Below are 11,273 nucleotides of genomic sequence, written 5' to 3' on the forward strand. Positions count from 1 at the left end.
TCTCGGAATGCACCTTGGGAAAACTCAGCGGAACACCTAAATTGCCTTTGGTCAAGGTGTTGGATTTAGAAGGGTGTAAAGACTTGGACAATAAAAAGTGCCTCAAGCACATCTGCAACAACATGTTACTGCTTAAGTATCTGAGCCTGAGGAATACAGGTATAACTGAGCTGCCCTGTCAAATCAACAACCTCCATCAGCTGGAAGTACTGGACATCCGGCAAGAGAAAAATATTGTGGCTGCATCCACCACCAGGGATGTCGTGCTCCTCAAAATCAAGCGTCTGGCTGGTAGTCGAACTCCAACTGATCTTGAAAATATTGCTACTGCATACACCACCAGAGATGTTCTGCTCCTCAAACTCAAGCGTCTGCTGGCTGGTAGTCCAACTCCAACTAAAAGTGAACACGCCCGGATTCCTCGAGGGATAGGGAAAATGACAAACTTGGAGGTACTATCCACTGTCAAGGCATCACAGTATCGCGATTTCAAAGACATTGGCAAACTATGGCAGCTGAGGAAGCTGGGTGTGGTTCTTGACGACGACAAGCCAGATCACCTCACTTATTTGCTTGAAGCAATCGGTGATCTGAGTGAGTCCCTCCAGTCTCTGTCTATCACTCTAACCCACGGCAAGGGTGGCCTACCTTGCAACACAGACATAGAAGAAAACATTGGAGACAATTACTCAAACAACCCTCCGAAGCTACTTGAGAGCCTAAGAATCGACGGATACACATGCAAGGGGCAGCTTCTTCCATGGTTGCTCAAAGATAACAAGCTACCTGCACTTGTCAAGGTAACTCTGCAAAATACCTATCTGAACAAGGGTAATATGGAACACCTCGCCGAGCTGGACAACTTGTGCTATCTCAGGCTTATGTGCGGCGCCTACACCGACAGCAGGCTCTCCTTCCTTTGTGCTAAATTCAAAAGGCTCAAGTATCTTCTCGTTGAGTGTGGCAAGCTTGATGAGATCAGCTTTGATGTTGGAGCAGCTCCTGAGCTCAGCAAGATCGCCTTGTCCTTCACCAGCATGGAGGATTCCCTATCTCCCTGTCTCTCTGGGATAAGCAATCTTATACAGTTGAAGGAGCTCGAGTTCAACCGCGATGAAATCCCAAGTCAGGTGATGCAAGACATAGCAAACCATCCAAACAAGAAGAACCTTGCTCTTAGAAGGATCAAAGCCAGCCAGGGACAAGAAGCTAGCGCAGCTGCAGCGGCGCCTTGACTCCAGCGCAGTGCAGTGCTGCAAAGGTCGTTCCTCTCTTCTCAATTCAGTTGGGTGAATAAGGATATTGATTTGATGCTGAAGGAAAGACGTACGTGCGATCTTTCCATCCATTCATCATCGAATTCCATGTGTGGTTTGTGTGTGAGCATGTGTGGTTATTTATTATGCTTGTGTGTGTACGCACGTTTAATACTTGCGCAGAAGTGCTTGAGTGCTGATGTGTGCCTTTGAGTGTGCGAGTTGGATTTGTGTGCCGTTTCTCTCCAGACCATCATGCATGGTTTCATTTTTTCATGTAAAGTGTGATCATGTTTGTGTGCACACAATCATTTTTGTATAAAAAATATATAAATACACACCATGTTGTGATGTATTTTTTATCATCATGTCCTGTTTCCGCAGTTCTATAGCACCGTCCCTTGTCTATATATGGCCAACAAAACCACACCACAAATTCCACTGCCCAGAAAAGCCGTATCAGGTGACAAGATCAACATTTGGAAAGTCATTTGCTATGAAAAATGGATTCTTTATCCCCAGTTTACTGTCCTTACCAACCAAAGTAAACCTATAATATGATTGTGATTGTATTTGCTCTGGTTGTGATTGTATACCAATATACCATTAGAAATAAGCTTGTCATTTGTCAACTGCAAAAAGGGAAATAAGCGTGGTGATGTGTTTATTATAAGACAAGCGGGTCATTATCCATTATGTCTACTTGTTTCCCTACTGCAACAAAACCCAGATGTTGAGTATTGGTGTAATGAAAAAACAATCATTCATATCAGCATGAAAAAAATTCAGGTAGAATAATGTATAGGCCTAAATCAAACTAAAACTGCCCTTAGGAAGAAGTGACAAGTGAGAAGAGCACACATGTTTGGAAAGATCTGGAGATGCGAAAAGAGAAGCATCTGGAAGTGATAGTGGGTGTATTGGTGTAAGAATCAAAAGATTGTCATCAATAATAATAGGTTTGCAACCTTGTCTGAACTTTGGGTGTCGTTCCTATGGAATGGGACAGGTCGAGTTAACCTATGAGCTGTGGATGTGAGATAATCTAAGCGGAGGCGTGTGAAAATGCAGAGTATGACAACTGCCTAATGAACCCAGACATGTAACCGGGCCACATTGTAGTACATTCCTAGAGGATTCTTTCATCGGATACAGTTGCATCCTGGATTTTGTCGATTTTGCTTTTCAGTTGCAATTCCCGGGGCACGGAAACACAAGCAAACAAAACGAAATCAGCCATGTAGTAATGTAGTAGAGAACATGAGAGCCTACGTATATATATATTACCTCAATCTGAAGTTCTGAGCTGGTGTTTCCACTCTGTCTCCTCTGTTTTTTAAACGGGGGTAGGGGTTTCCCCCTGGTTCAGTTGAGCGGGGCGTCATGTAAAATCCCCTTTGGCGACTACTCCGAGGTCCGAGCAGGCCACTGCCATAGATCGGTTTTGCCATGAATCAAGAAACAGAGCAGCGAGCAAGGAAAAGTATCCATTACAGGGTCGGTACCTTACCTGTGGCAGCAGGCGAGACAGTAGACGCACGCTCCATGGGAGTGAAGATGATATCCCTGCACTCTCTGCTTCCTGCAATCTGAAGATGGAAGCATCATCCGGAGGACGCCGCCGCAGCCGCAGGGGGGTGGCACCGTCGCCGCCGTGTTGCGCTCCTGCTGCCTCCGCGGCGGAGACCGCGCGTGGGCGGGGGGACTGGGGGACTGCGGCGGCGACGCTCGATATTTCTTTTCTGTTTCGTGGAACGGCTTCAGCATTTTTCGGGATTTTCTTTCTTTCTTTTGCGCTGTTTTTTTTTCCTTTCATTGGGCCAAAGGGAGTCAAAGGGCCTCCTCCACATCTTTTCTTTCTTTCATTGGGCCAATAGGGAGTCAGTCCCCTGCATGGGCCAAGGGGGCTGCTCCACATCTTTTTTTTTTCTTTGATTGGGTCACAGGGAAAAATAAATGCACACAGATTTTTTTGAGGGAATAAATGCACACAAGTTAATTAGAGGTTTCTTTGTAATCTACGCTCTAAGTAGACCGACTGCAATTACATAAACTATGTTGCATTGGGCTCCTATATATGTTGTGTTGGCTCCTACTGGGTCCCAAAAAAACCACCAACTCAATAAGTCGGTTCTTCACGAAAGTCATGTTCGGCTCCCGAGCTCATTTGAGCTCGGGATGAACAGTAAAATCGAAAAAAATTGAGAAATATTTCAAAAAATTCTGAATTTTTTTGGGTAGAAACATTGACAAAAATTCTCAGTGCTTGCAAAATTTCATCCAAAAATGACATTCCTACAAGTCATGGCAAAAAAACAAAATCAGTAGTCGAAAATGTTTTTGGAAATAACATTTTTGGAGCATCAATTTTGTTTTTTTTTCTGCGACTTCCACAAATGTTATTTTGTCATGAAATTTTGTGAGCTGTGAGAACTTTTGTCAATGTTAGCACCCAAAAAAATTCAGAATTTTTTGAATTATTTTTAAATTGTTTTCGGGGTTACTGTTCACCTGAGCTCATTTGAGCTCGGGCTCAAATACATCACGTCCGGTTCTTCCTATTAGCATTAAATAGTACCACCTCGTCCCCTTAGATTCTAAACTACCAATTTATATACGTCCTGGAGTTACCTATTATCGATCAAACTCAATAAAACCGGCTTGGAAATCAATAAGCGAAAGATGAGGATGATGGCATCAGAATAAGAGAATGAGCCCGATGAAAAGAAAGAAACAATAGCTATCCTATGTGGGGTATTAAGTGGTGCGCAATTAAACGGTTTGGTATAATTAAAGGAGGTTGCACGCTGTGCATGTTAGGATTCAATACGTGGTGCGTAATTAAACGAAGTACGGGACATACTGAAATATGTGGACACATGAGACGGGTAATAATGTCTCCTGTTACAACGTTAAATCCTTTAAACCACAATGTAAGAACTGGCAGTATTTTCTTTTAAGTCAGCCCCAAAGGAGTTTGATTTGTTAAAAAAGAGTTATTCGATTAATATATTTAAACGAGACTAAAACTGTCACAACAACCCGCATAGGGAAACACCGTCCAACCTGGCCACCCACATGAATGCAAATATGCCGCAAAGAAGGAAAAACATGGTTGACGCTATCACTCAGCGACTCCAACTTGTCCATCGACTTCCACCAACGAAGCCCTTGTGGCAACAGACGGCAAGGCGCATGCCAAACAGACAACCACCCGCGTTGGTCGGTGTCCAGATAGCTCCGACACAAGCAACGAACCTTGCTGGAGAAAAAAGCATGGAAATTCAATTTAAATCAAAATGTAAGAACTGGCGGTATTTTCTTTTAAATCAGCCCCAAAGGAATTCAATTTGCTAAAAAGAGTTGTTCGATTAATACATTTAAAGTCAGACTAAAACTGTGACAACAGGCCACATAGGGAAACAACGTCCCACCTGGCCACACACACGAATAAAAATATGCCACCAAGAAGAAAAACATGGTTGAGGTTATCACTCGACGACTTCAACTTCACCATTGACTCCCAACAAGAAAGCCCTCATGGCAACAAACGGCGGGGCTAGGGGGAAAGCAGACAGAGATTTTTTTTTTTTAACCTTAGGGATGACGTCCTAGCAGTGCCAAATGGCAAGTCGCTGTGAAAACCTAGACGTGACTCCCATAGCGCCAAATAATAATGCAGGAGAAGAGACAGCATACGTAGTAGGCACATGCAAAACCGTTGTTGTCTCTATCCCCTGGGATTAGAATAACCACCTTGACAAATTCGTTGTGCATCCCTAGTTTAAGACACGCCCCATTGATAGATAGTTTTGGCTTCATGCATGCTTGGTAGAGAATCGAGCAGATCGACATGCCGGCTCAACGCAGATTATATACAATAAATAAATATGTGATCCGAAGCCGTGTGATCAGCTTAGCTGCCGAATGGTCCGTGGCACGTTTGATGGATCAACATGGAGGGTCTTTGGAGGGTCGTGGTAGTTAGCAGGCACGTGCAACGGACTACTGATTCAATGGACGACTTGAATCCGCTACGGCCGCGTTGCACGGTCGGGTTGGGCGGCAGAGACGATAGGTGGAGGAAACCACGTGGCCCTGTCGCCTTCAGGACACTAATTCAATTCAGAAAACCATCAACTTTAGTTTTCTTTTTAAACCATCATCATTGTGCTGACGGTTTTCAGTAAAACACTGATCGACCGATTAAAGCAGTTTGATGCAAAATCTGACAGGCGGGTCCCAGTGTCAGGTGCCGCGTGGCTGGGGTGGAGATGGCGCCTGCCACGCACGCACCAATGCGCGCTAACTGATCACACAAGTACCAACACCCTAAGGTTTGACCAGTCAAAATCACACACATCGTCGCGCCGCAGCGCACTGGCGCCCGCATGATAGTTGGCCACCGGCAAGCCTGCCTCTTTGCGTCGCCGCCCAGCGCCATCATTGTCCCCTCCCTTCCCCTAAGGCAGGCTGCTGCCACCTGCTCCTGGCCGAGCCGCCCAGCTCCGACCCGACCTGCGACAGCAACATCGTTTCCACCGGCCGCTGTGACCATCGAGCCTACATCTAGCCTTTCTACCTCCGTCAGGGAGCACAGGCGCCGCGGTGGTTGCCAGCTTGACAGGGGGAGAGGAGAGCACGGGAACTGGCGTGGCTGTCAGGGCTCAACCAACAGAGGGACACGATGGAGGGGGGGGGGGGGGGGAGCAAGTGGTGGAAGACAGCGAGGAGCGCCTCGCGGCGGGATGGGCACCGGTGCAACTCCTCGTCCAAGCTGGAACCAGGACCTCGCCGCCATTACACAGTTGGGCGGCGCGGTGGCACCACGGACTCCGATGTGGAGCTCCTTCACAACGTTGCCGGTCTGCATCGTCCACCCCCGTAGCGGCCATGGGTGAGCAACACATCCGGCAACCAACTCACAAGGTGCTCGACATAATGCCAGAGAAGGGAAGGGGAGAAGGAGAAGGACACAAGATGTTGACAAGTGGGCCTATTTCAACTTGACGGTTCATGCAAACATTGTTGATTTTTCTTGCCACGTGATCACTTCCAGGCAGGCCATAGGCATTAGGTTTCCACTCGTCAATCAACATTTTTGAAAACTGTCAGAACAATGTTGACGGTTATAAAAACCCAAAATAGGCTGGTTTTCTAAATTAAGGTCCTCAATTATGATTTTGTTTTTTGCAATTTACTCATCGTCACATGTGTGGATAGAAAGCTTGTTTTGTGGTCGCTTGCTCTTTAGTGAACCCAATGAATTGTTATGTTTTAGCTCGCGTTAGGTTCAGCGAGCTTAAGGAAAGAGCTAACTAGTTTCATGAGCCAGTACCAAGGGCGGATTATGATTTTGCCTCCACTCTTTGGCATCTCTAGCTTTCAACTGCAGTGGCGGAGCCAGGAAAATCGGATGAGGAGGATCGAGTGTTGTTAAATATTGTTAGGGAGGCCCACTCCATCAAAAATACACCAATTTAGCAGAAAACACACACTGTTTTCATTAGTGCTAGGCTTAAATCAGTGACATGAGTGGGGAGCCTGGGCCCTGCTGACCCCCCTGTCTCCGCCACTGTCCGACTGTGTATACAAGGTCCATCGACGACAACCCATCACCTTTCGTCTCCTTTTCATCTCCATCTGCAACAGATTGGCATCTACAACAGGTTGGAGCTCCCAAGCGGGTGGAGTTGAGGAAGAATGCGTTGAACGGTCATCGTCTATTTTCTCTTGCGAAAAAAAGACCGGATATATTATAAAGGTTCACAAATAAATACAAGGCATACTAAACAAAACTAGAATTACATCGAGGTGTACCACCAAACAACAACCAGTGTCGTTAGGACCAGCCGTCGACACACCGCACCTCTACCAAACCCCTATTAGCCTTGTCGATGACAACCGGAATGACCCACGGCTTGGTTACAACTAGACGAGCATTTGATTTTTACACACCTCAAATCAACCAAGCTTACTAATTAGGAGCTGTGGCTACAAAACCCTAATTACGAGATTAAGGAAAGCCGAGCCCATCCAAATGAACTCTCCGACCACATCTCCAAGGGCGAGCAAAAGGACAGCCCTACCCTTTTCGGTACACCAACAAGACAACCAATCCTCCCGTTGAGCAGGCGCGCACGTACCGAGGACTCATCCAAAAAAGATCCCCTTTTTATTTCATTTCATTTCACCACCACCAACAACTCTCGATTGATTTGGTCCCGTGCGATACAAAATTGATTGATTGATTGATCGATCCATCATTTTCCGTTCCTCCTTTAATCCTCTGACCAAATCGCCCACCGACCGCTTCCTCCCCCATCCCCCATCCCCATCCCATCACCGCAATGCCGTGCTCGTCTTCAATGGAGGAGATCGCAAGCCGGGCACTGTCGACCCTGTGATCCGCCGCATCGCCCACTCCCCGTCCCCCGTCCCGGCCCTCCACCCGCGTCCGCTGCGGCCGGCGGCAAGGGTCGGCCAGCCCGAATCGAGCTTGTTCACGGCCGGAGAGCGGGGCGAGGTCCGGTCCGGTCCGGGGTGCCGCGAGCGGTCCAGCGGGAGCAGAGTGCTCTGCCGGCCGGCGGTGGCGGAGCCCGGCCTCGGTTGAGCTCGTGGAGGTGGGATTGGGGTTGGGACTCCATCGGCGGTGAGCAATCCCAACAGATCCAGGTGGTGGTGGTGACTCGGTCCCCTTCCTTCTTACAGCTGCTAGAGCTAGCCAGGTACTACCCTTCTTCTTCTCTGTTACTCCCATACTTCACGAGTAGTCTTTTATTGCTACCAAAAATTCAAAATTTGTCTCAGATATGTGAAATGATATCCATTGCCGAGTCTACATTAGTTAGAAAAGAACATGCCAATCTTGTTTGCCGAGAGAGCCTGCTGAATCAATAAAAATGAGTGCCAATACTCCTTAATCACTTTGGAAGACATCGAATCGCATAACTTTGGATGGGATTCTTTACTGTTTACATTTCCGGATGGCTTTTCTACATTTTGGATTTGATTGTTGTGCATGCCAGGAATGGCGACTAAGGAACAAACTCAGGTTTTGTTTTTTGGAATTGTTGTAGGGGTCGACGACGAGAAGGGGAACAGATACAAAAAGCAGGCTTCATTTGGTGGTAGATTGATATTGATAAAGTTGCATATATAGTTGTACCACGTTAGACTTCCGGACAAGAATATGTTTGGGATCCAACCCAGGGATGTGTCCGATGACGATTTCAACCCGAGGAGGAGGAGGTGGTCATTGTGGACCACGCCACCTGCATCCATGCCCACCACCAGCCACACTAGCACGCCCCGGAAGGGCCATGCCAACACCTACCACATGTCGGTCAAGTTTGAAGATCTCTGCGGCTTCATGGTGGAGGGCAATGTGGACGATGTCAACGTGCTGAACGAGGTGAGGGAGAGGATAAGGGAGCAAGGGAGGGTGTGGTGGGCGCTGGAGGCAAGCAAGGGCGCAAACTGGTACCTCCAGCCGAGGATCTCCTCCAACGGTGGCCAGGGTGTGATTAGTGTCACGTCTCTCAAGCTATCAGTGCTCACAAATACAGTTACATTGAGGAGGCTGATCAGGAAGGGGGTGCCGCCAGCGCTGAGGCCGAAGGTATGGCTGTCGGTGTCGGGTGCAGCCAAGAAACGATCGACAGTGCCTGAGACATACTATGACGAGCTGATCAGGGCCACGGAGGGGAAAACTACGCCGGCCACTCGCCAAATCGACCATGTAAGTACATACCTTTCCGCATACCAGGAGCAAATTAAGAGTACATACATCTCTTTCTAGAGAATAAGTGTATGCCTTGTTTAAATTATTAATGAGCAACATCCTGGAAGCAAGCATCAGATGGATTCATCCATATGAATAATTGGTTTTCATATGCTTCATTGGTTTGAGGGTGTTTCAAGCAGCATTCTCCTATTCATACTTGTCGTTTGCTGCAAAGGCCCTTTTTGTAGTTGATCTACTTTGTTTTGATCTTAATATGTAGCTTTATACTGTTCTATCCAGATTGTTGTCCTCACTTATCACCATATATTGGGCTTTATATAAACTAGTTTGGTGAATCTGTGAAGTAAAATGGATGCTTTGCCATTATAGGATCTCCCTCGCACCTTCCCCTGCCATCCCTGGTTGAACAGTGAGGAAGGCCAGGCATCTCTTCGACGTGTACTTGTTGGGTACTCATTCCGTGATTCTGAAGTTGGATATTGCCAGGTAGCCGCCGTGCCAGGTTCTTGTTCATTAACTGTAATTTGTCTCACATAGAACCTCCTAACAGCATGTACTACAGGGTTTGAATTATGTCGCCGCTCTGCTGTTGCTCGTTATGAAGACAGAGGAAGATGCATTTTGGATGCTGGCCGTACTCTTGGAAAATGTTCTTGTCAGTGATTGTTATACTGATACTCTTTCTGGATGCCATGTTGAGCAGAGAGTATTCAAAGATCTGCTAGCCAAAAAATGCCCCAGGTATTTTTTTCCCTTCAATTTTTATGCTAGTATTTCTCAGTGAGAATCATGCCGTGATTGTGAACTATATTCGATTTTCCAAATGGTACAGGATTGCTGCTCATCTTGAAGCAATGGGCTTTGATGTTTCACTTGTTGCCACAGAATGGTTCTTATGTCTCTTCTCCAAAACATTGCCTTCGGAGGTTAGACAGTAGTTTACTTATTGCTTGGTACCAGTGTTTATCTAGCCTGTCAATGATTTGTCCAGAACTTACTGTAAAGCCATTTCACAATTACCATTTTTGTTGTTGTGAACAGACAACCCTTCGGGTGTGGGATGTTCTATTCAATGAAGGAGCAAAGGTCTTGTTCCATGTCGCTCTAGCAATTTTCAAGGTGTGTACCAAGAAAATCTGCTCTTTCCATGTTTTCCCAAAGTGTTTGGGTTCCTTCTGCTTGTTTGGCATTACTCCATTACCATGTTTCATAAGTTATTGAATATCTGCAGATGAGAGAAGACGATCTTCTACGCATCCAACATATTGGTGATGTAATTGATGTTCTGCAGACAACTGCCCATCACCTATACGAGCCAGATGAACTGCTCACGGTAAATATTCGCCCTTTTGTACCCACAGATACATTGAAGTAGTCAGGATGATGCACAATGTTATAAGCGTACTGAGCTGGAACACCAAGAAATTACAGTAAACTGAAAGTCGCCCGTAATTTGGAGTAGTTTGCATGCTTCAAAGCATTTAATTGCCAATATTGGAGTCTGACCTATCCATGTTTACCATTTTCTTTCCTAGTTTGCTTTCGATAAGATTGGCTCCATGACAACGAACACGATCACGAAAGAAAGGAAACGGCACGAGACGGTGGTCATGGCGGAGCTCGACCAAAGAACCAGACGGCTGGGGTCGCTCAAGATGGATGCATGATGCGCAGAAAAAACATGTTGAGAGGCTTAGCTGAAGCCCTGTGTGTTTTGAAGGAAAGGCGAGACGACACTGTGAGTTTGCACTCAGTTCCTGGTCAGACTGGATTCTGCGACGAGTAAAAAACCCACTCGTGGTCCACTGAAAACAGGAATGTATTATGGGAAGTTGCCAAAACTGCAAATGTGGGTTTGTTTTTGGGACCTTCATATTTGTGTGTTTCTGTGCGTGTGCACGATGCCGTGGGAGCAGGTTCTGCCGCTGGTTGAAACCTGTACGAATCCGATGCTTGTCGGCGGCGCTCATGGCATTTGCTTGATTTGTAGTCCCGATTTGTTGTATGTGTGAAATGGAGCTAAAAAGATTTCTTGTGTTTTTACTAGTAACTTGATCTTGCTTCTGGCTTGAAGTTGTGACATGGATTTGATGTGGTTGACAGTTGAGAAAGCCAGGTTGTGAAGGTGTCCAAATTCTCAGTGTTTATGGCATTTGATTTGACCTAGAAAACTGAGCTGCAGGATTGTGTTTAGAAGCCGTATCTAGTGTTCGTTTATTTTTGGTGTTAATTACCAAACGTTCAAGTAAGCTAGCATTGCAAACTCAGCA

At 46.3% G+C, this 11,273-nt stretch overlaps 1 protein-coding gene across 1 annotated transcript; it reads left to right on the forward strand.

The window, feature by feature from the left end:
* The first annotated feature begins 7,389 nt into the window (after window positions 1–7,389).
* LOC125543041 (growth hormone-regulated TBC protein 1) lies at window positions 7,390–11,049 on the forward strand. Its single transcript, XM_048706288.1, has 8 exons — window positions 7,390–7,984; window positions 8,336–8,997; window positions 9,373–9,489; window positions 9,566–9,744; window positions 9,836–9,929; window positions 10,045–10,122; window positions 10,235–10,336; window positions 10,539–11,049. Exons 2-8 carry the CDS (start codon window positions 8,449–8,451, stop codon window positions 10,668–10,670), a joined length of 1,251 nt encoding a protein of 416 aa, XP_048562245.1. The 5' UTR covers window positions 7,390–7,984; window positions 8,336–8,448; the 3' UTR covers window positions 10,671–11,049.
* Window positions 11,050–11,273: the final 224 nt, after the last annotated feature.

The sequence above is a fragment of the Triticum urartu genome, chromosome 1 (genome assembly GCF_003073215.2).
Source record: "Triticum urartu cultivar G1812 chromosome 1, Tu2.1, whole genome shotgun sequence".
NCBI lineage: Eukaryota > Viridiplantae > Streptophyta > Magnoliopsida > Poales > Poaceae > Triticum > Triticum urartu.

Coding starts and splice junctions, on each gene's coding strand:
- LOC125543041 (XM_048706288.1), top strand. CDS start 8,449: ATGTTTGGGATCCAACCCAGGGATGTGTCCGATGACGATTTCAACCCG. Junction 8,998..9,372: donor CCACTCGCCAAATCGACCAT/GTAAGTACATAC, acceptor TTGCCATTATAG/GATCTCCCTCGCACCTTCCC. Junction 10,123..10,234: donor TCGCTCTAGCAATTTTCAAG/GTGTGTACCAAG, acceptor GAATATCTGCAG/ATGAGAGAAGACGATCTTCT.